The following is a 25,316-nucleotide window of genomic DNA, read 5'->3' as shown; positions in this document are numbered from 1 at the left end:
AGCCTGAAGTCAGGGAGCCTGATTCCTCCAGCTCCATTTTTCGTTCTCAAGCTTGCTTTGGCTATTCGGGGTCTTTTGTGTTTCCATACAAATTGTGAAAGTTTTTGTTCTAGTTCTGTGAAAAATGCCAGTGGTAGTCTGATAGGGATTGCATTGAGTCTGTAGATTGCTTTGGGTAGTTGAGTCATTTTCACAATGTAGATTCTTCCATTCCAAGAACATGGTATATCTCTCCATCTATTTGTATCATCTTTAATTTCTTTCATCAGTGTCTTATAATTTTCTGCATACAAGTCTTTTGTCTCCTTAGGTAGGTTTATTCCTAGATATTTTATTCTTTTTGTTGCAGTGGTAAATGGGAGTGTTTTCTTGATTTCACTTTCAGATTTTTCATCATTAGTGTCTAGGAATGCCAGAGGTTTCTGTGCATCAATTTTGTATCCTGCTACTTTACCAAATTCATTGATTAGCTCTAGTAGCTTTCTGGTAGCATCTTTAGGATTCTCTATGTATAGTATCATGTCATCTGCAAACAGTGACAGCTTTACTTCTTCCTTTCCGATTTGGATTCCTTTATTTCCTTTTCTTCTCTGATTGCTGTGGCTAAAACTTCCAAAACTATATTGAATAAGAGTGGTGAGAGTGGGCAACCTTGTCTTGTTCCTGATCTTAGTGGAAATGCTTTCAGGTATTCACCGTTGAGGACGATGTTGGCTGTGGGTTTGTCATATATGGCCTTTATTATGTTGAGGAAAGTTCCCTCTATGCCTACTTTCTGGAGGGTTTTTATCCTAAATGGGTGTTGAATTTTGTTGAAAGCTTTCTCTGCATCTATTGAGATGATCATATGGTTTTTCTCCTTCAATTTGTTAATATGGTGTATCACGTTTATTGATTTGCGTATATTGAAGAATCCTTGCATTCCTGGAATAAACCCCACTTGATCATGGTGTATGATCCTTTTAATGTGCTGTAGGATTCTGTGTGCTAGTATTTTGTTGAGGGTTTTTTCATCCATGTTCATCGGTGATATTGGCCTGTAGTTTTGTTTGTTTGTGACCTCCTTGTCTGGTTTTGGTATCATTGTGATGGTGGCCTCGTAGAATGAGTTTGGGAGTGTTCCTCCCTCTGCTATATTTTGGAAGAGTTTGAGAAGGATAGGTGTTAGCTCTTCTCTAAATGTTTGATAGAGTTCGCCTGTGTTGCCATGTGGTCCTGAGCTTTTGTTTGTTGGAAGATGTTTAATCACAGTTTCAATTTCAGTGCTTGTGATTGGTCTGTTCATATTTTCTATTTCTTCCTGATTCAGCCTTGGCAGGTTGTGCATTTCTAAGAATTTGTCCATTTCTTCCAGGTTGTCCATTTTATTGGCATAGAGTTGCTTGTAGTAATCTCTCATGATCTTTTGTATTTCTGCAGTGTCAGTTGTTACTTCTCCTTTTTCATTTCTAATTCTATTGATTTGAGTCTTCTCCCTCTTTTTCTTGATGAGTCTGCTAATGGTTTATCAATTTTGTTTATCTTCTCAAAGAACCAGCTTTTAGTTTTATTGATCTTTGCTATCATTTCTTTCATTTCATTTTCATGTACTTCCGATCTGATTTTTATGATTTCTTTCCTTCTGCTAAATTTGGGGTTGTTTTGTTCTTCTTTCTCTAATTGCTTCAGGTGCAAGGTCAGGTTGTTTATTCGAGATGTTTCCTGTTTCTTAAGGTGGGATTGTATTGCTATAAGCTTCCCTCTTAGAACTGCTTTTGCTGCATCCCATAGGTTTTGGGCCATCGTTTCTCCATTGTCATTTGTTTCTAGGTATTTTTAAATTTCCTCTTTGATTTCTTCAGTGATCACTTCCTTATTAAGTAGTGTATTGTTTAGCCTCCATGTGTTTGTATTTTTTACAGCTCTTTTCCTGTAATTGATATCTAGTCTCATAGTGTTGTGGTCAGAAAAGATACTTGATACAATTTCAGTTTTCTTAAATTTACCAAGGCTTGATTTGTGACCCAAGATATGATCTAGCCTGGAGAATGTTCCATGCGCACTTGAGAAAAATGTGTATTCTGTTGTTTTTGGATGGAATGTCCTATAAATATCAATTAAGTCCATCTTGTTTAATGTATCATTTAAAGCTTGTGTTTCCTTATTTATTTTCATTTTGGATGATCTGTCCATTGGTGAAAGTGGGGTGTTAAAGTCCCCTACCATGACTGTGTTACTGTCGATTTCCCCTTTTATGGCTGTTAGTATTTGCCTTATGTATTGAGGTGCTCCTACGTTGGGTGCATAAATATTTACAATTGTTATATCTTCTACTTGGATCGGTCCCTTGATCATTTTGTAGTGTCCTTCTTTGTGTCTTGTAATAGTCTTTATTTTAAAGTCTATTTTGTCTGATATGAGAACTGCTACTCCAGCTTTCTTTTGGTTTCCATTTGCATGGAATATCTTTTTCCATCCCCTTACTTTTAGTCTGTATGTGTCTCTACGTGTGAAGTGGGTCTCTTGTAGACAGCATATATATGGGTCTTGTTTTTGTATCCATTCAGCCAGTCTGTCTTTTGGTGGGAGCATTTAATCCATTTACATTTAAGGTAATTATCGATATGTATGTTCCTATTCCCATTTTCTCAATTGTTTTGCGTTTGTTATTGTAGGCCTTTTCCTTCTCGTGTTTCTTGCCTAGAGAAGATCCTTTAGCATTGATTGTAAAGCTGGTTTGGTGGTGCTGAACTCTCTCAACTTTTGCTTGTCTGTAAAGGTTTGAATTTCTCCATCAAATCTGAATGAGATCCTTGCTGGGTATAGTAATCTTGGTTGTAGGTTTTTCTCCTTCATCACTTTAAATATGTCCTGCCAGTCCCTTCTGGCTTGCAGAGTTTCTGCTTAAAGTTCAGCTGTTAACCTTATGGGGATTCCCTTGTGTGTTATTTGTTGTTTTTCCCTTGCTGCTTTTAATATGTTTTCTTTGTAGTTAATTTTTGACAGTTTGATTAATATGTGTCTTGGCATGTTTCTCTTTGGTTTTATCCTGTATGGGACTCTCTGTTCTTCCTGGACTTGATTAACTATTTCATTTCCCATATTAGTGAAGTTTTCAACTATAATCTCTCCAAATATTTTCTCAGTCCCTTTATTTTCCTCTTCTTTTTCTGGAACCCCTATAATTCGAATGTTGGTACATTTAATGTTCTCCCAGGAGTCTCTGAGAATGTCCTCAGTTCTTTTCATTCTTTCTTCTTTATTCTGCTCTGCAGTAGTTATTTCCACTATTTTATCTTCCAGGTCACTTATCCATTCTGCCTCAGTTATTCTGCTATTGATCCCTTCTAGAGTATTTTTAATTTCATTTATTGTGTTGTTCATCATTGCTTGTTTCATCTTTAGTTCTTCTAGGTCCTTGTTAGATGTTTCTTGCATTTTCTCTATTTCCAAGATTTTGGATCATCTTTACTATCAGTATTCTGAATTCTTTTTCTATTTCCTCTTCATTTGTTAGGTCTGGTGGGGTTTTATCTTGCTCCTTCATCTGCTGTGTGTTTTTCTGTCTTCTCAGTTTACTAATCTTATTGTGTTTGGGGTCTCCTTTTTGCAGGCTGCAGGTTCATAGTTTCCGTTGTTTTTGGTGTCTGTCCCCAGTGGCTAAAGTTGGTTCAGTGGGTTGTGTAAGCTTCCTGGTGGAGGGGACTAGTACCTGTTTTCTGGTGGATGAGGCTGGATCTTGTCTTTCTGGTGGGCAGGTACACGTCTGGTGGTGTGTTTTGGGTGTCTGTGGACTTACTATGATTTTACGCAGCCTCTCTGCTAATGGGTGGAGTTGTGTTCCTGTCTTACTAGTTGTTTGGCATAGGGTGTCCAGCACTGTAGCTTGCTGGTCGTTGAGTGAAGCTGGGTGTTGGTGTTGAGATGGAGATCTCTGGGAGATTTTCACCGTTTGATATTATGTGGAGCGGAGAGGTCTCTTGTGGACCAGTGTCCTGAAGTTGGCTCTCCCACCTCAGAGGCACAGGACTGACTCCTGGGTGCAGCACAAGGGCCTTTCATCCACGCAGCTCAAAATTAAAGGGAGAAAAAGTAGAAGGAAAGAAAGAAAGAGGATAAAATAAAATAAAGATAAATAAAATAATGTTATTAAAATAAAAAATAATTATTTAGAAAAAAAAATTTTTTTAAGTAAAAAAAAAAAGCAAAAATGGACGGATAGAACCCTAGGACAAATGGTGAAAGCAAAGCTATACACACAAAATCTCACACAGAAGCATACACATACACACTCACAAAAAGAGGAAAAGGGGAAAAAATAATAAATCTTGCTCTCAAAGTCCACCTCCTCAATTTGGGATGATTCATTGTCTATTCAGGTATTCCACAGATGCAGGGTATATCAAGTTGATTGTGGAGATTTAATCCGCTGCTCCTGATGCTGCTGGGAGAAATTTCCCTTTCTCTTCTTTGTTCGCACAGCTCCCAGGGCTCAGCTTTGGATTTGGCCCCGCCTCTGCGTGTAGGTCACCTGAGGGCATCTGTTCTTTGCTCAGACAGGATGGGGTCAAAGGAGCCGCTGATTCGGGGGCTCTGGCTCACTCAGGCCGGGGGAAGGGAGGGGTATGGAGGCGGGGCGAGCCTGCGGCGGCAGAGGCTGGCGTGACATTGCCCCAGCCTGAGGCGCACCGTGCGTTCTCCTGGGGAAGTTGTCCCTGGATCCTGGGACCCTGGCAGTGGCAGGCTGCACAGGCTCCCCGGAAGGGAGGTGTGGAGAGTGACCTGTGCTCGCACACAGGCTTCTTGGTGGTGGCAGCAGCAGCCCCAGCGTCCCACGCCCGTCTCTGGGGTCCGCGCTGATAGCCGTGGCTCGCGCCCGTCTCTGGAGCTCCTTTAAGCAGCGCTCTTAATTCCCTCTCCTCGCGCACCAGGAAACAAAGAGGGAAGAAAAAGTCTCTTGCCTCTTCGGCAGCTCCAGACTTTTTCCCGGACTCCCTCCCAGCTAGCTGTGGCACATTAGCCCCCTGCAGGCTGTGTTCACGCCGACAACCCCAGTCCTCTCCCTGCGCTCCGACCGAAGCCCGAGCCTCAGCTCCCAGCCCTGCCCGCCCCGGCGGGCGAGCAGACAAGCCTCTCGGACTGGTGAGTGCTGGTCGACACCGATCCTCTGTGCGGAAATCTCTCCGCTTTGCCCTCCGCACCCCTGTTGCTGTGCTCTCCTCCACGGCTCCGAAGCTTCCCCCCTCCGCCACCCGCAGTCTCTGCCCGCGAAGGGGCTTCTAGTGTGTGGAAACCTTTCCTCCTTCACGGCTCCCTCCCACTGGTGCAGGTCCCGTGCCTATTCTTTTGTCTCTGTTTTTTCTTTTTCTTTTGCCCTACCCAGGTACGTAAGGAGTTTCTTGCCTTTTGGGAGGTCTGAGGTCTTCTGCCAGCGTTCAGTAGGTGTTCTGTAGGAGTTGTTCCACGTGTAGATGTATTTCTGATGTATCTGTGGGGAGGAAGGTGATCTCTGCATCTTACTCTTTCGCCATCTTCCTGAAAATCCTCGGATTAGTGTCCTTTCAAGAAGATATACTAGAGAGTACTTTAATCACGTGAGGACACAGTTGGAAGGCAGCCGTCTTTTTCCATCCTTTGTGCTTAGTCTAGTTTCACTCGCTCGTAGGGTACCACATGTGGAGGTACTGCACCGGGCACTTCAGACGAGAGTTCCTAGTGTGAAACGACTGCGCCAGCACCTCAGCTTAGATGCTGCAGATGACTCTGTGATTCAAGATGGCGGCAGCAGTGTGCTGTGTCCATTTTATGGTTTTGATGTCCTCTTTTACATCTTCATTCTCATCCTTTTGCTGTTCATTGTTGTTATCATCACTTTCACAGAAACTTTCTAAATCTGTGTACTGGCTTATTTAAGTGATTTATTTTCCAATTGTGATTTTTTTTCTTTCCTATAGGTTCTTACTTTTTTTCTATTTAGAGAAGACCTTTCAATATATCCTTTAGAATAGGTTTAGTATTGCTGTATTCTGTTAGTTTTTGCTTGTCTGAGAAATTCTTTATTTCTCCTTCTATTCTTAAATGATAATATTGCTGGGTAGAGTATCCTAGGTGGCAGATTTTTCCCTTTTAGTATTTTGAATATATCTTACCACTCCCTTCTGGCCTGCAGTATTTCTGTAGAGAAATCAGCTGATATAGGCATTACCTTAATTAACTCTTTGTTTTTTCTTGCTGCCTTTAGAATCCTCTCTTTATCTTTAACTTTTGCCACTTTTATTATGTCTTGGTGTAGGTCTGTTTGGGTTTATCTTGTTTGGGACCCTCTGTGCTTCCTGTACCTGGATATGTTTCCTTCTTTATGTTTGGGAAGTTTTCAGCCATAATTCTTCAAATACATTTTCGATCCCCTTTTCTCTTTCTTATTCTGGAATCCCTATTATGTGTATGTTTTATATTATCCCATAGGTCTCTTATATTGCTTTCATTGTTCTTTTTTTTTAATTTGGCTTTCTGTCTGATATCCTGATTGGGTGATTTCCATTATCCTGTTTTCCAGGTCACTTATTTGTTTTTCTGCATTATTTATTCTGCTGTTCTATGCTATTCTGCTATTCTATGCCTTTAGCTCAGCTTTTGTCTCTGCAAATGAATTTTTTTTTCTCTTTTGGCCACACTGTGTGGCTTGTGGGATCCCAGTTCCCACAGGGATTGAACCAGCCCTCAGCAGTGAAAGCGCCAAGCCCTAACCACTGGACTGCCAGGGAATTCCCTGCAAATGAGTTTTATATTTTTTGGTTCCTCTTTATAGTTTCTAGCTCCTTTTTACAGTACTCTGCATTTCCATTGATAGTGTTTCTTAATTCCTTCAGTATTTTCATGATCTCCTTTTTGAAATCAGTGTCTACTAGTCTGGAGGGGTCTGCTTCACTGCTTGTTCTTTCAGGGGAATGCTGTTGGTCTTTTACCTGGGAGTGGTTCCTCAGCTTCATTTTACTTCTATTTCTCTTACTCTGTGAGTTTAGGAGAAATGATTATCTGGTGTGGTCTTGGAAGGTTATTTATATGTGGGGGTGTGCCTGTGTAACTTGTGTGGGTTTAATATATTTGGTGCCAGGGCTATTTTTAGTATAGATGCCTGTTGCCTCTTTCCTCAATGTGTGTTGGTTGTTCTCCCCTTGATAAGGGGTGTGCAGGTGTTGTGGCTGGTGCCCGGCCCTGGGGTTCTTGGCAGTGGTGGCAGCTCAGGTGCACCCCCAGAGCACATGATGGGGACAGAAGTGGTGGCTCATGACCATTCCTGGGGTCCAGGAGGGAGGCGGCAGTGGCTCCCAACCACTCCTGGAGTCTGCAATGGGGTGGTGGTGGCTCACAACTGCTCCTGCAGCCTGGGCAGGCAGTGTCCTGCCCTCTGTGAGCACGTGCACAGGGTAAAAGGCTACAGTCTGGGTCTCGCCCCTCCCCTCATGCACTCCCCAAACAGTGGCAACTGGTCTCTAAGTTGGCCCAAACTTCCTCCGCGTACACCCCCAGCCATGGTTGCACTGGATTCCAGCCCCCCAAGGCCATCCTCACATGGCCAACCCCAGTCCTCTCCCCGGTTCTGATCTCCGAAGCCCAAGTTCCAGCACCCAGCCCCTGCCCGTACTGGCGGATGCATGTCTCAGGCTGGGGAGTGCAGGGCAGTGCAGGGTGGCAGTGCTGATCATCTGTGCAGTTCTCCCTCTGCTCTGGCTGCTGCAAACCAGCAGCACTCTCCTACGAGGCTCTGAAGCTCCCTTTCTGTCCCAGCAGATCTCCCCACTGGTGAGGGGGCTTCCCAGGGTGCAGGGACCTTTCCTCTTTCACAGCTCCCTCCCAGGAGCACAGGTGCTGTCGTGAGACCTTTCTCGCTTTCTATTTTTTCTATTTCCTACCTGGTTACATGGAGATTTCCTTGCCCTTTCAGCAGTCTGAGGTATTCTGCCAGCATTCAGTAGACATTCAGTGAGAATCGTTCCACAGGTAGATGTATTTTTGATGTATTTGTGGGAGAAGGTGAGCTTCATATCCTACTACTCTGCCATCTTGATCCCATGCTCTGCCATTGGTACTCTGATAGGGATTGCATTGAATCTGTAGTTTGCCTTGTGTAGTATGGTCGTTTTTAACAATAATTCTCCCAATCCATGACCATGAATACCTTTTTTTTAAGACATTCACTTATAAAATTTTTTTATTTATTTATTTAATTTATTTATTTTTGGCTGTGTTGGGTCTTCGTTGCTGTGTGTGTGCTCTCTCTAGTTGCGGCGAGCGGGGGCTACTCTTCGTTGCAGTGCACGGGCTTCTCATTGCGATGGCTTCTCTTGTTGCAGAGCACGGGCTCTAGGCGCGCAGGCTTCAGTAGTTATGGCACATGGGCTCAGTAGTTGTGGCTTATGGGCTCTAGAGCTCAGGCTCAGTAGTTGTGGCACATGGGCTTAGTTACTCTGTGGCATGTGGGATCTTCCTGGACCAGGGCTCGCACCAGTGTCCCCTGCATTGGCAGGCAGATTCTTAATCACTGAACCACCAGGGAAGCCCCAACCATGGTATATCTGTATGTTTGTATCATCTTCAGTCTTTTCAATCAGTGTCCTATGGTTTTCCGAGTACAGGTCTTTTACCTCCTTAGGTAGGTTTATTCCTAGGTATTTTATTCTTTTTCATGCAGTGCTAAATGGGATTGTTTCCTTAACTTCTCTTTCTGGTAGTTTGTTGTTAGTGTATAGAAATGAAACAGATTTCTATATTTTAATTTTTTTTTTTTTTTTTTTTTTTTTTTGCGGTACGCAGGCCTCTCACTGTTGTGGCCTCTCCCGTTGCGGAGCATAGGCTCCGGATGCGCAGGCTCAGTGGCCATGGCTCACGGGCCCAGCCGCTCTGCGGCATGTGGTATCTTCCTGGACCAGGGCACGAACCCATGTCCCCTGCATCGGCAGGTGGACTCTCAACCACTGCGCCACCAGGGAAGCCCTATATTTTAATTTTGTATGCTGCAACTTTACTGAGTTCATTGATGAGCTCTAGTAGTTTTTTGGTGGCATCTTTAGGATGTTCTATGTATAGTCATGTCATCTCCAAGCAGTGACAGTTTTACTTCTTCTTTCCCAATTTGGATACCTTTTACTTCTTGTCTCATTGCTGTCGCTAGGATTTCAATACTATGTTGGATAAAAGTGGCAGGAGTTGGTATCCTTGTCTTCTTCCTAATCTTAGTGTAAATGCTTTCAGATTTTCACCATTGAGTATGATGTTAGCTGTGGACTTGTCATATATGGCCTTTATTATGTTGAAGTATGTTCTCTCTCTGCCCTCTTTCTGGAGAGTTTTTATTGTAAATGATATTGAATTTTGTCAAAAGCTTTTTCTGAATCTGTTGAGATGATCATATGGTTTTTATTCTTCAATTTGTTAATATGGTATAGCACATTGATTGATTTGCAGATATTGAAAAATCCTTGCATCCCTGGGATAAATCCCACTTGATCATGGTGTATGATTTTTTTTAAGAGTTGTTGGATTTGGTTTGTTAATATTTTGTTGAGGATTTTTGTGTCTATGTTAATTGGTGATATTGGCCTGTAACTTTCTTTTGTGTGATATCTTTGTCTGGTTTTGCTATCAGGGTGATGCTGGCCTTGTAGAGTGAGTTCAGAAACATTCCTTCCTTTGTAATATTTTGGGATAGTTTGAGTATAGGTGTTAACTTTTCTTTAAATGCTTGGTACAATTCACCTGTGAAGCCATCTGGTCCTGGACTTTTGTTTGTCGGGAGTTTTTTTTTTTTAAATTACTGATTGAGTTTCATTACTGGCAGTTGGTCTGTTCATATTTTCTATTCCTGGTTCAGTCTTGGGAGATGGTACATTTCTAGGAATTTGTCCATTTTTTCTAGATTATCCATTTTATTGGCATATAGTTCTCAGTATTCCCTTATGATCCTTTTATTTTTTTTATTTTTGGCTGCATTGGGTCTTTGTTGCTGTGTGTGGGCTTTCTCTAGTTGCAGCGAGCAGGGGCTACTCTTTGTTGTGGTGCACGGGCTTCTCATTGCGGTGGCTTCTCCTGTCGTGGAGCACGGGCTCTAGGCGCGTGGACTTCAGTAGCCGCATCACATGGGCTCATAGTTGTGGCTCATGGGCTTTAGAGTGCAGGCTCAGTAGTTGTGGCACATGGGCTTAGCTGCTCCGCAGCATGTGGGATCTTCCTGGATCAGGGCTCGAACCCGTGTCCCCTCCATTGGCAGGCAGGTTCTTAACCACTGTGCCACCAGGGAAGTCCCCCCTTATGATCCTTTGTATCTCTGTTGTGTTGGTTGTAATTTCTTTTTCATTTCTGATTGTATTGATTTGGCCTCTCTTTCTCTCTGTCTTTTTTGATGAGTCTGGCTAAAGGTTTATTAGTTTTGTTTATCTTTTCAAAGAGCCAGCTCTAAGTTTCATTGATCTTTTCTGTTCTTTTAGTCTCTGTTTCACTTATTTCTGCACTAACCTTTATGATTTCTTTCCTTCTACTAACTTTAGATTTTGTTTGTTCTTTTTTTAGCTCCCTGAGGTATAAGGTTAGGTTGTTTATTTGAGATTTTTCTTGTTTCCTGAGGTAAGCTTGTATTGCTATGAACTTCTCTCTTAGTACTGTTTTTGCTGTGTCCCATAGATTTTGGATCATTGTGTTTTTGTTTTCATTTGTCTCCAAGTATTTTTGGATTTCCTCTTTGATTTCTTTGGTGATCTATTTGTTGTGTAGTAGCATATTGTTTAGCCTCCAAGTGTTTGTGTTTTTTGCAGTTTTTTTCTTGTAGTTGATTTCTAGTCTCATAGCATTGCGGTGGGAAAAGATGCTTGATATGATTTCAGTCTTCTTAAATTTACTGAAGTTTGTTTTGTGGCCTCACATGTGATCTGTCCTGGAGAATGTTCCATGTGTATTTGAAAAGTATGTATTCTTCTGCTTTTGGATGGAATGCCCTATATATATCTATTAAGTCCACCTGGTTTAATATGTCATTTAATGCCAGCATTTTCTTATTGGTTTTCTGTCTGGATGACCTGTCCATTGATGTAAGTGGGGTGTTAAAAGTCCCCTACTATTATTGTGCTATTCTCAGTTTCTCCCTTTATGTCTTTTAATGTTTGCTTTATGTGTTTATGTGCTCCTATGTTGGGTGTATATATATTTACAATTGTTATATTTTCTTGCATTGATTTCTTGATCATTAGGTAATGTCCTTCTTTGTCTCTTATAACAGTCTTTATTTTAAAGTCTATTTTGTCTGATATAAGTATTGCTACCTTGGCTTTCTTTTGCTTTCCATTTGCATGGAATACCTTTTTCCATCCCCTCATTTTCATCCTGTGTGTGTCTCTAGATCTGAAGTCTCTTGTAGGCAGCATATATAGGGGTCTTTTTTTGTTTCCATTCAGCCACTCCATGTCTTGACTGGAGCATTTGTTCCATTTACATTTAAAGTAATTATTGATATTGTGTTCTTTTTTTTTTTTTTTTTTTTTTTTCTTTTTGCGGTATGTGGGCCTCTCACCGCCGCGGCCTCTCCCGTTGCGGAGCACAGGCTCCGGACGCGCAGGCCCAGTGGCCATGGCTCACGGGCCCAGCCGCTCCGCGGCACGCGGGATCCTCCCAGACCGGGGCACGAACCCGCATCCCCTGCATCGGCAGGCGGACTCTCAACCACTGCGCCACCAGGGAGGCCCGATATTGTGTTCTTATTGCCACTTTGTTAATTGGGGATTGTATTTTAGGTCATTTTGTTCATTTCTTCTTTTGTTTTCTTGTGATTTGAAGACTATCTTTAGTATTATGTTTGGATTCCTTTTTCTTTTTTGTGTGTGTATCTAATTTAGGTTTTTGTCTTGTGGTTACTGTGAGGTTTATATATAGCAATCTCTATATATACATGATTGGTTTAAGTTGCTGACCTCTTAACAAATGCATTTTAACAACCCTGTGTTTGTACTCTCCTCCCCTCATGATTACTGTTTTGGATATCATGTTTTACATTTAATTGTTCTGTGTATCCCTTAACTGCTTATGGTTGATATAAGAAATTTTACTACTTTTGTCTTTTAACCTTCCTACTAGTTTTGTGTGTGGATGATTTCCTACCTTTACTATATGTTTGTCTTGTTTTTTTCTTTAATAGATCTTTATTGGAGTATAATTGCTTCACAATACTGTGTTAGTTTCTGTTGCACAACAAAGCGAATCAGCCATATCCCCTCCCTCTTGAGCCTCCCTCCCACCCTCCCTAGCCCATCCCTCTAGGTCATCGCAAAGCACTGAGCCAGTCTCCCTGTGCTATGCGGCTGCTTCCCACCAGCCATGGTCGTGTGTATATGTCGCTGCTACTCTCGCTTCGCCCTCCCACCCCGTGTCCTCAAGTCCATTCTCTAGGTCTACGTCTTTATTCCTGCCCTGCAACTAGGCTCGTCAGTACCACTTTTTTTAGATTCCATATATATGCGTTAGCATACGGTATTTGTTTTTCTCTTTCTGACTTCACTCTGTATGACAGACTCTAGGTCCATCCACCTCACTAAAAATAACTCAATTTCATTTCTTTTTATGGCTGAGTAATATTCCATTGTATACATGTGCCACATCTTCTTTATCCATTCATCTGTCGATGGACACTTAGGTTGCTTCCATGTCCTGGCTATTGTAAATAGTGCTGCAATGAACATTGTGGTACATGTCTCTTTTTGAATGATGGTTTTCTCAGGGTATATGCCCAGTAATGGGATTGCTAGTTCATACAGTAGTTCTATTTTTAGTTTTTTAAGGAACCTCCATACTGTTTTCCATAGTGGTTGTATCAATTTACATTCCCACCAACAGTGCTGGAAGGTTCCCTTTTCACCACACCTTTCCAACATTTATTGTTTCTAGATTTTTTGATAATGGCCATTCTGACCGGTGTGAGGTGATACCTCATTGTAGTTTTGATTTGCATTTCTCTAATAATTAGTGATGTTGAGCAGCTTTTCATGGTATATGTTGGTCTTTACTGATGAGATTTTTTTTCCTTTCATGATTTTCATGTGGCTAATTGTGTCCTTTTCATTTTTGCTCAGGGCAGTTCCTTTAACATTTCTTGTAAAGCTGGATTGGAGGTGCTGAACTCTTTTAAAAGCTTTTTCTTGTCTGTAAAGCTTTTGATCTCCCCATGAAATCTGAATGAGAGTCTTTCTGGGTAGAGTACTCTTGGTTGTAGGTTTTTCCCTTTCATCACTTTATATTGTGCAACCCTCTTCTGCCCTGCAGAGTTTCTGCTGAAAAGTCAGCTGATAGCCTTATGGGAGTTCCCCTGTACATAACATGTTGCTTTTCCATTGCTGCTTTTAATATTCTCTCATTATCTTTAATTTTTGCCATTTTAATTACAGTGCGTGTTGGTCTATTCCCCTTTGGGTTGATCCTGTTTGGAACTCTACTTCCTGGACATGGATGTCTGTTTCCTTTCCTAGGTTAGGGAAGTTTTCAATTAGTATGCCTTCAATTATGTTCTTAGCCCCTTTCTCTCTCCCTTCTCCTTCTGGGACCCCTATAATGCAAATATGGTGTCTTTGATATTTTCCCAGAGGTCTCTTAAACGGTCCTCATTGTTTTTTACATGCTTTTTTCTTTTTTCTGTCCAGCATGAGTGATTTCCTCTACTGTCTTCCAGCTTGCTGATCCATTCCTCTGTATCATTTAGTCTATTGTTGGTTCTTCTAGTGTATTTTTATTTGTTATTGTATTCTTCATGTCTGTTTGGTTGTTCTTTAGATTTTCTAACTCCTTGCTAAAAGCTTCTAACTTCTCATTCTGTGCATCCATTCTTCCGAGTTCTTTGATCATCTTTATTATCATTACCTTGAACTCATTCTCAGGTAGATTGCCCATGTCCACTTCACTTAGTTCTTTTTCTGGGGTTTTATCTTGATTCTTCATTTGAAACATGTTATTCTGCCACCTCATTTTGCCTAAGTTGCTGGGTTTTTTTTTTTCTTTCTTATGTGTCTGGTAGGTTGGTTACATTTCCCCACCTTGAAGGATAAGCCTTTTGTAGACAACCTATGTGTCTCAGGATACTTCCCTTTCATCACCAGAGCTATATGCTCTAGGGCTTCCCCCATGAGGGCTGCGTGGATCTTTCTGTTGTGGTGGACTGACTATGTGGACAGTCTGGTAAGCTTGGTTGGCCCTTGGTCTGTTTGGTTGCCAGTTCCTGCCTTGTGCAGAGGCTGTTGGCTGCTGGTTCGTGGGACTGGGTCATGAGGTGGCTGACTGCAGAACTCCAGGGGACTATACTAGTGCTGGGTTACTGGTGGGTTGAGTCAGGGTCCAGGAGACCCCGGGGGCTGTTGCTCACCCACTGGCGGGTGAAGCCAGGTCCTGGGGCTAGTACTGGCCTACTGGTAGGTGGAGCTGGGTCTGGGGTCTGGTTGCAGAGCCCAAGGGTCCCAGAGCATGTGTCAGACCACTGGTGGGGGGGCCAGTTCCTGACACAATTGGCTGCAGGACCTGAGGTGTCTGGAAGCTTGTGTTGGCCTGCTAGCGGGCGGGTCCTGGGCACAACTGGTCCGAGGGCAGGGTCTAGGCAGCTAGTGAGTGGGGAGGTCTGCAGACTGCAGGACTGTGGTTTTCTTGCAACTGCTGTCTGCCCCCTGGTGGGTGGAGCTGGGCAGGGGGGCTACAGCAGGCTCACTGGTGGGTGGGGCTGGTGCCCTGGGGATTCTGGTGCTGGTTCCTCACCACTGTTGGGTGGAGCTGGGTCCCAGGGTCTCTGGCTGGAGGGTCCTGGTGGTCTTGGTTCTAGTGCCTGTGTACTGGTGTGTGGAGCCGGGTCCTGGGTCCTCTGGTGGGCAGCGCTGTGTCCAGAGGCAGCTGTGGATCAAAGGGTCTTAAAGCAGCCTCTCTGTTGGTGGGTGGGGATATGTCCATGCCATGTTAGTTGCTTGGCCTGAGGTGTCCCAGCCCTGGTGCCCCAAGTGGGGCTGGGGCCTGGGGCTAATAAGCTAGAGGGAGGATCCCCAAAGGGTGCTTTGCCAGCACCAGTGTCCACATGGTAGAAAGAGCTCCCCAAAATGGCTTTTGCCAGTGTCTATGTCCCCAGGGTGAGCTGCAGTTGCCTCCTCCTCTCCAGGAGACTCGCTAGGAATAGCAGGTAGGTTTGACCCAGTCTCCGGTCAAATTACTGCTTCTGCCCTGGGTTCCAGAGGATGTGAGATTTTATATCTGTCCTTTCAGTGTGAAGTCTCTATTTCCCCCAGCCCTCTGGGACTCTCAGAAGTAAGCCCCACTGAACTTCAAAGCCAAATGTTCTGGGGACTCATCTTCCTGGTGCAGGACCCCTGGGCTGGGAGCCTGACATGCGCCTTGGACCTCTCACTCCTTTGGGAGAACCTGTGCGGTCATAATTATTCTGCTGTTTGTGGATTGCCCAGCCAGGGATATGGGACTTGACTATATGGCAGCTCTGCCCCTCCTACCTGCCTCTCTGTGCTTCCTTTTTTTTTTTTTTTTTTTTTTTTTGTAGTACGCGGGCCTCTCACTGTTGTGGCCTCTCCCGTTGCGGAGCACAGGCTCCGGATGCGCAGGCCCAGCGGCCATGGCTCACGGGCCCAGCCGCTCTGCGGCATATGGGATCCTCCCAGACCGGGGCACGAACCCGTATCCCCTGCATCGGCAGGCGGACTCTCAACCACTGCGCCACCAGGGAGGCCCGCTGTGCTTCCTTTTTTATATCTTTAGTTGTAAAAGAAATTTTCTGGCAGGTCCCAGTCATTTTCATCAATGGTTGTTCTGCAAATAGTTGTGATTTTGGTGTACCATAGGAGGAGGTGAGCTCAGGGTCTTTCTAATCTGCCATCTTGCACAGTCTCCCTTGTTTAAATGTTAATTCTACATATATTTTAGACGCCACAAGATAATAATGTTTTGTTCAGTCAATATACATTTATATTTACCCACATATTAAAACTTGCTGTTGCTCTCATTTTGTTTTAGTTTGGGATCATTATTCTTCTACCTAAAAGAATCTTCAGTACTTATTTTAGTGCAGCTTTGCTGGCCACAATGTCTCTCAGTTTTTGTTTACCTGGAAATGTATTCTGCCTTTACATAATACTTCAGTGAAGTTTTTTTTTTCCATAGAGTAACATTCAGAGATTTTCTGTGTACAAGTTGATGACTTTTGACAAATCATATGTATATATATGTGTATGTGTGTATGCATAATATACATACATACACATATGTTGTACATGCATATACCACACATACACATGTGATATGCATATACACACATATTTATGCATAGTGATACATATATTCACATGTGACGTATATATGTACGTATAATATATATACACGTATGTATTTTATATATATATATATATATATATATATATATATATATATATGACACTGCAAGATAAAGAACATTTCTATCACCCCAGCAATATGCAGTCAATTTCTCCTTTACTCCTATCCCCCTACCCAGGAAACCACTGCTCTGATCTAGATCAGATTTCTAGAATCATATGAATGGAATCATATGCTACATGCTTTTTTGAGTCTTGTTTCTCTCAGCATAACATCTTTGATACTCATTCATGTCATATTAGTATTTCATTCATATTTATTTTTAAATTTTAAATTAGTTTTGGCTGCGTTGGGTCTTCATTGCTGTGTGCAGGCTTTCTCTAGTTTCGGCGAGCAGGGGCTACTCTTCCTTGCAGTGTGTGGGCTTCTTATTGCAGTGGCTTCTCTTGTTGTGGAGCACGGGCTTTAGGCACACGGGCTTCAGTAGTTGTGGTACGTGGGCTCAGTAGTTGTGGCTCGCAGGCTCTAGAGCACAGGCTCAGTAGTCGTGGCGCATGGCCTTAGTTGCTCTGCGGCATGTGGGATCTTCCTGGATCAGGGCTTGAACCTGTGTCCCCTGCATTGGCAGGTGGATTCTTAACCACTGCGCCACCAGGAAGTCCCTCACATTACTTTTGAATAGCACTCTACTGTATGAATGCACTCCAATCTGCTGATCCACCCACCTGTAGTTGCCCTCTGTGGGAACAACAAGCTACCTTATCAGAGCTGGCAGTGGAAGCCCCTTGTTTAAAAAAAAAATTGTCCAAACCTCTGAACCTTTTCAGAAGGCAGAGTTCTAGAATGAGAAGTTACTAAATCAAAACTTTTCACAGGCTCTTGATAAATATGTCAAGTGGCTTTCTGGAAGTTTTCCATCTGTTTACATTCCTGGTATGAAAGTTCCTGTCTCACCATGCGATCAATAGCATTTTTGTATCTTATTTTCTGATATTTTCAAGCATGCAAAATTGAATCTAATCACTGAAAGGAATTTCCCTTCATTCTAAACCACTAGGTCCTATACTTATTTTCTCCCTGAGTTTACAGAATTACCAGTGACCTTACTTCTTTAACCCCCATCTCACTGACTTTCTGAGAAACTAATCTGAAAAGCCAATTCAGAGTCGTTTCTGGCATCAGTATTTCTGGGAACCAGATGCCCATGAACTGAATTTCTCTGCAGTGTTCCATGATGTTGATTTGGTCCACCCTTGGATTCTGTTTACCAGGGCAGGATCAGCTTTCTTTGTTTCCTTTCCCATCATCCATGCCTTGTTAAGTTCCTGCTGAATTGAGCAAACTCTGCAAATCTGATTAAATCTCAAACCGGAGCTCTGGACATTACAAAACAACAGCCTCCTTGCCAGCTGGCTGACATGTAATCCATTGCTTTGGTTAGGTGGCCATAAATCAGGGGATTTTCCTTAAGTTTCTGCCTTTGATGGTAAGAGGCAGTGATGTCTGTGGGTGATACTACGGGGAAGGGCTGGGAAGACACGTCACTGGTTTTGTAGGAATCACAGGCTTGGAAGAGGCAGAAGCCAGGAGTGAAATGGGACCCACAGTGAGGATGGGTGAGGATTGGGAGTGGAGGGGTGAAGGCCATTGTGTAACACCCATTCCAAGCCTTGGTAAGAATGGAGCCATAGGATGAAAAAACCCTGAATCACCAAGGGGGAAGGCAATTCCCTTTCCAGCTCTCTCAGATTTACCATGATCTCAAAGAGAAAGTCTCAGTCTTGTGCTACTGTGTCTTTAATACCTCTCAAATGCTTCTAAGAGAAAACAGGCCTCAGACCAAGAACCTTTCAGCACTGTTGAGCTGGAATACAATAGCATGGTTTTATTTCTAGCGAATTTATTTTTGGATTACTTTCTGTTTCTTGCAAGTGATTTTTTTGTTTACAATGGTAATATAAATTTTCCTTTAAAATTAGTCTGAGTTGTAAAGTCAAGTCAATTTAAAGCAAAAAGTTAAGCAAATAACTTTGCTTATGGGACTCAATTATGGCCAAAAAAGTGACTATGGTGACTGAATGACTGAGATTTGGAAAACACTGTCCCAAAGGAAGAAGGTAAAGAGAGTACTCTGAGATCCTACAGTTCTGGATTTAAAAATTATTCTTTCTCCAATTTCATTCATTCATTCATTCATTTATTTATTTGTTCGTCATTCAGCACAAGTGTTTTTTTAATATATAAATTTATTTATTTATTTATTTTTGGCTGTGTTGGGTCTTCGTTGCTGTGCGTGGGCTTTCTCTAGTTGCCGCGAGCGGGGGCTACTCTTTGTTGCGGTGCGTGGGCTTCTCATCGCGTTGGCTTCTCTTGTTGCGGAGCACGGGCTCTAGGCATGCGGGCTTCAGTAGCTGTGGCTCGCAGGCTCAGTAGTTGTGGCGCATAGGCTTAGTTGCTCTGCAGCATGTGGGGTCTTCCCGGACCAGGGCTCAAACCCGTGTCCCCTGCATTGGCAGGCGGATTCTTAACCACTGCGCCACCAGGGAAGCCCCAAGAGTGTTTTCAAAGAAACCTTTCTCTCTTTTTTTTCTTTTTGACTTTGCAGATTCCAGAAAGAAATTGGAAATTGAAGATTCAAGGAGAGAATGTTGTTTTAAAATATTCTCACTTTCTTCAAAGAACACATGACAAAAACTTAAAAAGGTATTATTAACCAGTAATTTAAATATACATTTAACATTATCAACTGGTATCCCTTAAGGGAACTAATTTTCTAAAGCTATGGATCTTAAGTGGGTCACAGAATTGACGACAATAGAAGAAGCTGAATTAGAGTCAAATTGATCAGCATACTTTTAGTGCAGTAGTAGCTAATCACTCATTTTCATCCCTTTAAATTCCATTTGGTAAGAATCTCTTGCCTTTCTGTTGTTTATTTTTATTTATTTATTTATTTTTGGCTGCGTTGGGTCTTCGTTGCTGCACGTAGGCTTTTCTCTAGTTGTGGCAAGCGGGCTTCTCGTTACGGTGGTTTCTCCTGTTGTGGAGCACGGGCTCTAGGTGTTCGGGCTTCAGTAGTTGTGGCACACGGGCTCAGTAGTTGCGGCACATGGGCCCTGGAGCACGCAGGCTTTAGTAGTTGTTGTGCATGGGCTCAGTAGTTGTGGCTCGCGGGCTCTAGAGCACAGGCTCAGTAGTTGTGGTGCACGGGCTTAGTTGCTCCACGACATGTGGGATCTTTCCAGACCAGGGCTCAAACCCATGTTCCCTGCGTTGGCAGGCAGATTCTTAACCACCGTGCCACCAGGGAAGTCCCTTTCTGTTATTTAGAATGTTAGAATGTACTGTCTTTTGCTCAATCAGTCAGGTTATGAAAGGAAGGTTACTGTGTGGGGTCCCACTGAGAATCTCTATAAGGCTTGCATTTGGCAACTTGATAGGTAAAAGAAGAAAAAATGCAAGTGTGTCAAAGATCAGGAGACTATTATGTGACTTGGTGGAAAAAATGTGAGAACCACTAGACCTGAATGTTAACCTATGTGGGCTCATGAAACATACATGTTTAGAGGTCTATGAATTTTTTTTTTGAGTTCTACAAAAAACATTTAAAACTCTCTCTCCAGAGTGTGTGCATGTTAGACAAAGGACTAAGTGGCCAGTTCAAGGCCTTTCTACTTCCAAGTGTGTGATCCATTTATATCCACAGGATGACTGGAGAATTAAGTGGCTGAGAGACCTTACTCTAAAAGAAAGAAATCAGTGCAATTCTGGGGTAGTGCAGATAAACTCAAGGTATTTTTTTAAATACCCAAATAAAAGAGCTTGGGCCCTTGTCCCTACTGAGGCAGGAAGTTCAGCACATGCATGAGGTTTTCAAGGATTTCCAGGGAGACGTTGTCTCCTGGTCATCCATCCCTTGGGAATTGTCACCTCTCCCTCTCACCTTCCTTCTGTCCTGCTTCACTCCATAATGGCCATTGCTGCTCCTTCATTCCCTAAGGTGCTTGTATGTAGCCAACTTGGCTGGAGATATAAGGAGAGCTGGGGCGGGGGTGTGGGGAGAGCTACAGCATGACCCAGCGCAGGCAGTTACGACTGACGCGTCACTGTTCCCAGGGTCCTGGGCTCTGGCTACCACAGGAGACTTCATGCCGGCTCGCTCTCTCCGCAGGCCGTTTCGTGCTCAGACCCTCTCTCCCACCAACCTCATAGCTCCTGTGCTCCCAGTTCTGGGTGCTGTTCCCTCACAGGGCACATGGAAACTTCCAATTCCAGTTACCTAATTTGGAAAATATACCTTTGCACCCCTATCCCAATCTAGGACTGAGGCACACTAAAAAAAAATAATAATAATTAAGAAGTTTAGCACTAAACGATAGTGTTGTCTACCTCTGGTCATCTACCCTAGTGGTGGAACCCACAAGCAGGAGCAATTAAATTTTGATTTTTACTTTATTGCGTCTCAGATCTATATCTTAAGCATGACTCCTTCCTGTTCTAAATAGAGAAATTCCAGGACGGAGAGAGGGGGAGGGCTCTTGCCCATGGCTTCGGTTTTGTTGGTGACTTCCTTTGTCTCTTCAGGGTTCGCACTGAGAGGCTGGCCTTGGATCCTGATTGCCTTGCTGCCAGGAAGGCACATGCAGCCAAAAATGAATTTGGGAAAAGCAGCCACTTGCTCCTGTCACGATGGAAAAGCAGGGCCGCAGTGAGATGGAAATAATTCCATCAGAGTCTCACTCCTACATCAAATTGTTGAAAGTCAACCGGGAGCATCTGGTCACTCACGTCCGCAACACTCAGTGTCTGCTGGACAACCTGCTGCAGAATGACTACTTCTCCGCCGAAGACGTGGAGATCGTGTGTGCCTGCCCCACGCAGCCCGACAAGGTGCCGGTGACAGGGATGCCGGCCTTGGTGGCCAGACGGGGCTTCTCCCCATTGACCTGGGTGAAGAGCTTTGGGAGTTGAGTACGTTGGGTGGAATTTCCTGCCGGGGCTATCTACCGCACAGAAATGCTTGAGTTACCAGCGTATTCCACAATTACGTATTTCACTTCTGTGTTCCTGAAACACAGCAAACTCTTCTGACCTCTCCATTCTCCTTGCTGGGCGTATTGGTTCTCAAACAACTTGTTTTCCAGTTCACTTTTTAAATGAGTGAATTCTTTAAAAAGAAAACGAGCATGAAACACTAGCAGGGCTGCCCATTCCGTGCCCTTCAACTCTGGAGAGCTGCTCACTGCTGGGAATGGCTCTGAGAATTCCTCTGTTGAGGAATGGCTGCATCCCAGCCTGGTCCACGGTAAAGAGTCTTCCACACTCCACTGTGGGAAGTCTTCACAGCCCTTAGTTTCACTTTAGCTTTGTGTCATCTTCTGAAAAATAGAATGGCAAGACGAAAACCTCCTTCTTGGGGAGAGGAGTGACAGAATTCATTTGTAACATGATCCTGTTGGGCTCAGAAGAGACTAGAAGGGTTTCTGGGAAAAGCACAGTAGAACACTGTTGTGGTTTTTTTTCCCTGAATTTTTTTCTTTTTTTTTTTTTTTTTTTGTGGTACGCGGGCCTCTCACCGTTGTGGCCTCTCCCGTTGCGGAGCACAGGCTCCGGACTCACAGGCCCAGCGGCCATGGCTCACGGACCCAGCCGCTCCGCGGCATGTGGGATCCTCCCGGACCGGGGCACGAACCTGTGTCCCCTGCATCGGCAGGCGGACTCCCAACCACTACGCCACGAGGGAAGCCCTTCCCTGAATTTTTAATAAGACAAAAAGCTTTTGTAAGGTACACCTTACACGGGCGTCTGCTGTCCCCTCGCTGTGTGGCCCAGCGCCCATGTCATTATGCCTAACAGGTGACTTTCTCCCCCTCAGCACTCATTCCCAGAGAGCAATAGTGGTAGCTTAAGAGGGAAAAGGAGAAAAGGAGGGAAAGGGAAATTCCAGGGGGGCGCTCGGCTCTAGCTGTGAGTCTGACCTTTTTATTTTTAGGCTCCTGGAAGCCTCTGGTTTCCTAGAGCTGTGCGGTTTGTTTCTTGCTCAGGGTCCATTTTACAGATCCTGGGCATTTGGCGTGTAGCATCTCATACCAGCTGGGTGGACGGTCAAGCTGGAGGGTGTAGTAAGAGCTCAGAGCCCTGCATGGGAGCCTCTCCAGGGGGCAGACACCCCTAGTGCCGGCTCACACCTCACTGCTTGTGCCACACTAGGTCCGCAAAATTCTGGACCTGGTGCAGAGCAAGGGCGAGGAGGTGTCCGGGTTCTTCCTCTACGTGCTGCAGCGGCTCACAGACGCTTACGTGGACCTCAGGCCTTGGCTGTCGGAGATCAGCTTCTCCCCTTCCCAGCTCATTCAGAGCAAAGCTGTCGTCAACACCGATCCAGGTATGAGTCAGCCTCCGGGGGAGACCGCAGCCACCAAGCAAACAAGGCCCCCGGGGCTTGGACGTGCTATCTGGGTGGGTCCAGCAGGGTTGATAAAGGTGGGGTCCACCTTGACCAGCCCTGCCTTCCACCTCAGGCAGCAGGCTTGGCTGCTGTGGTCCTTTTAGAAAGGAGAGCTGGTCCCTGTCACCCTAGTGCAGCCCAAGGACCTGTGATTGAGCTGACCGCGGATAGCTGGTGTGATTTATGTAGGGAGCCATGGAAGTGTAGGAATGACCTCTGTTCTGACCTCTTTCTGACTTCTGACCTATCTAGACATTTTAGTGGTTGTACAAATTCAAGTTTGCATTTCTTTCCTTCTTGAAGATCTTTCCAAATTTGATTCCAGGCAAAGAATTCTTCTGTCACCCCTGACTGCCAGTCCTTGTTTCCAAAGCACCATGGGCCCCCTTTAGTTAAATGATTAGTTCAACAGGTATTTATGATGTACTCAGAATGTGCCAGGGCTGGGTGTGCTGGATGCCAGGGATACAATAGGGAGTATGGTTCCTGCCCTCAGGGACCTCAGAGGTTAATGCAGGAGACTGGCAGTAAATAATGACACACATGTGTAATTGCATATGGTGACAAGGACAACGGCAGTTCAAGGTGCTGAGAGAGCCCAACACTGGGACCACAGTCTGGTCTGGGGACCAGGCCGTCATCTTTCTGTGCCTGTGGTCTCTTTACTTCTAGACAGTTGTTGGCAACATACCAGCACTGAGCTTCCAAACTCGTGAGTTTGGTTTTTTTTGGGTTTTTTTTTGTGTGTGGTACGCGGGCCTCTCACTGTTGTGGCCTCTCCTGTTGCGGAGCACAGGCTCCAGACGCGCAGGCTCAGCGGCCATGGCTCACAGGCCTAGCCGCTCCGCGGCATGTGGGATCTTCCCGGACCGGGGCACGAACCCGTGTCCCCTGCATCGGCAGGCGGACTCTCAACCACTGCGCCACCAGGGAAGCCCCCAAACTCGTGAGTTTTAAAGAATCCAGTTTGACCTTGAAAACAGAAACAAAGGACAGTGTCCCAGAGTGTCAGGTGTGTATTTAGGGGAAACCAGACCAAGAGACAGAGTGTCAGGGACAAGCTCTTGCTTCTGCAGTTACCAGCCGGCCACTGCTAGCTTCTTACTGTTACTGCCCCTGCCCACCTCACTTTGTTACCTTCCCCAAGAAAAAAGGAAAATATTCCTGTGATGAAGAGTCCTTGTAGAAGACTTCTCCACTGGCTCCTTTACCCAGCTACTGTAACAGCTTTGAAAGTATAATTCACTCTACAAGAAGCCAGATGTGAAAGACTACATATTGTATGAATCCATTTATATGGATGTCAAGAAAAGGCAAATTTATAGAAACGGAAAGCAGATCAGCAATTTCCTAGGGCCAGGGGTGGGGCAGAGATTGTCTGCAGATGTACTTATGATGCACTTATGATGGAGAGTGTACCCCTGGATTTTAGTGATGTTTGCGTTAACTCAGTAAATTTATTAAAAATCATTGACAACAATACCTGTTGTAAAATAGGTGAATTTATAGTCTGTAAATTTTGCCTTACTAAAACTGTAAAAAATAGAACTCACTGGGCTTCCCTGGTGGTGCAGTGGTTGAGAGTCTGCCTGCCGATGCAGGGGACACGGGTTCGTGCCCCGGTCCGGGAAGATCCCACATGCCGCGGAGCAGCTGGGCCCGTGAGCCATGGCCGCTGAGCCTGCGCGTCCGGAGCCTGTGCTCAGCAACGGGAGAGGCCGCAACAGTGAGAAGCCCACGTACCGAAAAAAAAATAGAACTCACTTCACAAATTTTAAGCTGACAACCAAGTGGGACTAAGTTGACGGGAAAGGGTTGTAGATGAAATCTGGAAATGTGCAAGTGTGTCCAATTTTTGTTAATTGAATTATCATTAAGACCCAACAACTATTTAAAGGAATTTTGGAACACCCTTTTTTTTTGTCTGGAGTAAGCTCATTTTGTAGCTCGTTTCTGCTGAGAGCATGGCACTTACGTCGGCATGTTACCCCACGTCAGCATATTAACCCATGTGCTTCCCCGTAGGCAAGCCCAGGGCTTCCCCCGGGGCACGTGCTGAGCATCAGTGATCCCCAGGCCTCAGTTCTGGAACCAGGGCCGCTGTGCCCTGTGTAGTGTAAGAAGGCCGGTTTTCACTTTAGTTTGCTCACTCAGTTATGGTGAGGCACAGCCCCTTTGTAGTCCATATCAACGTCAACTGTTGTATCTTATCACAAGAAGTTTCGGTGTTAGGTTTTATGAGACTATTTGTTGTTTTAAGAGCAGTGTCATAAGCACAAGAAAGGTTAGGGCAATTTCCTCCTCAATGATACAAGTTTCAGTGGGGACTGGCTTGCGCTGTTTGAGCAGGACCCTGGGGTTGGGCCGGGGTAGCGGGGCCACGCAGCCTGGGCGTCACATTTGAGGGCGCTTCAGTTTTTAGCTGGAGTTCAGTGACAACTTGCACAGAGGAGTAGGGAGCCTGTCTCTGACACTGATCCCAGTTGAATTCTGTCCCCAGGCTGGCCAAACCTGAGGTCAGACAGAGGGGTGGAGGCCCAAG

At 44.4% G+C, this 25,316-nt stretch overlaps 1 protein-coding gene across 6 annotated transcripts in view; it reads left to right on the top strand.

The window, feature by feature from the left end:
• Nucleotides 1-25,316, top strand: part of NOD1 (nucleotide binding oligomerization domain containing 1) — a 90,837-nt gene that overhangs the window by 25,370 nt on the left and 40,151 nt on the right. For 5 of the 6 annotated variants that reach the window (XM_081244130.1, XM_081244131.1, XM_081244126.1 and 2 more), the window contains exons 2-4: nucleotides 18,932-19,029; nucleotides 20,911-21,216; nucleotides 22,537-22,711. In XM_081244130.1, coding sequence (XP_081100256.1) covers nucleotides 21,016-21,216; nucleotides 22,537-22,711 — 376 coding nt within the window. In that variant the 5' untranslated portion in view covers nucleotides 18,932-19,029; nucleotides 20,911-21,015. The remainder of the gene's footprint in view (nucleotides 1-18,931; nucleotides 19,030-20,910; nucleotides 21,217-22,536; nucleotides 22,712-25,316) is intronic. The other variant, XM_081244128.1, reaches the window with a different exon arrangement.

This window comes from Mesoplodon bidens, assembly GCF_964165515.1.
Source record: "Mesoplodon bidens genome assembly, chromosome: 9".
Classification (NCBI taxonomy): Eukaryota; Metazoa; Chordata; class Mammalia; order Artiodactyla; family Ziphiidae; genus Mesoplodon; species Mesoplodon bidens.
This window is presented reverse-complemented; position numbering and strand designations above follow the sequence as displayed.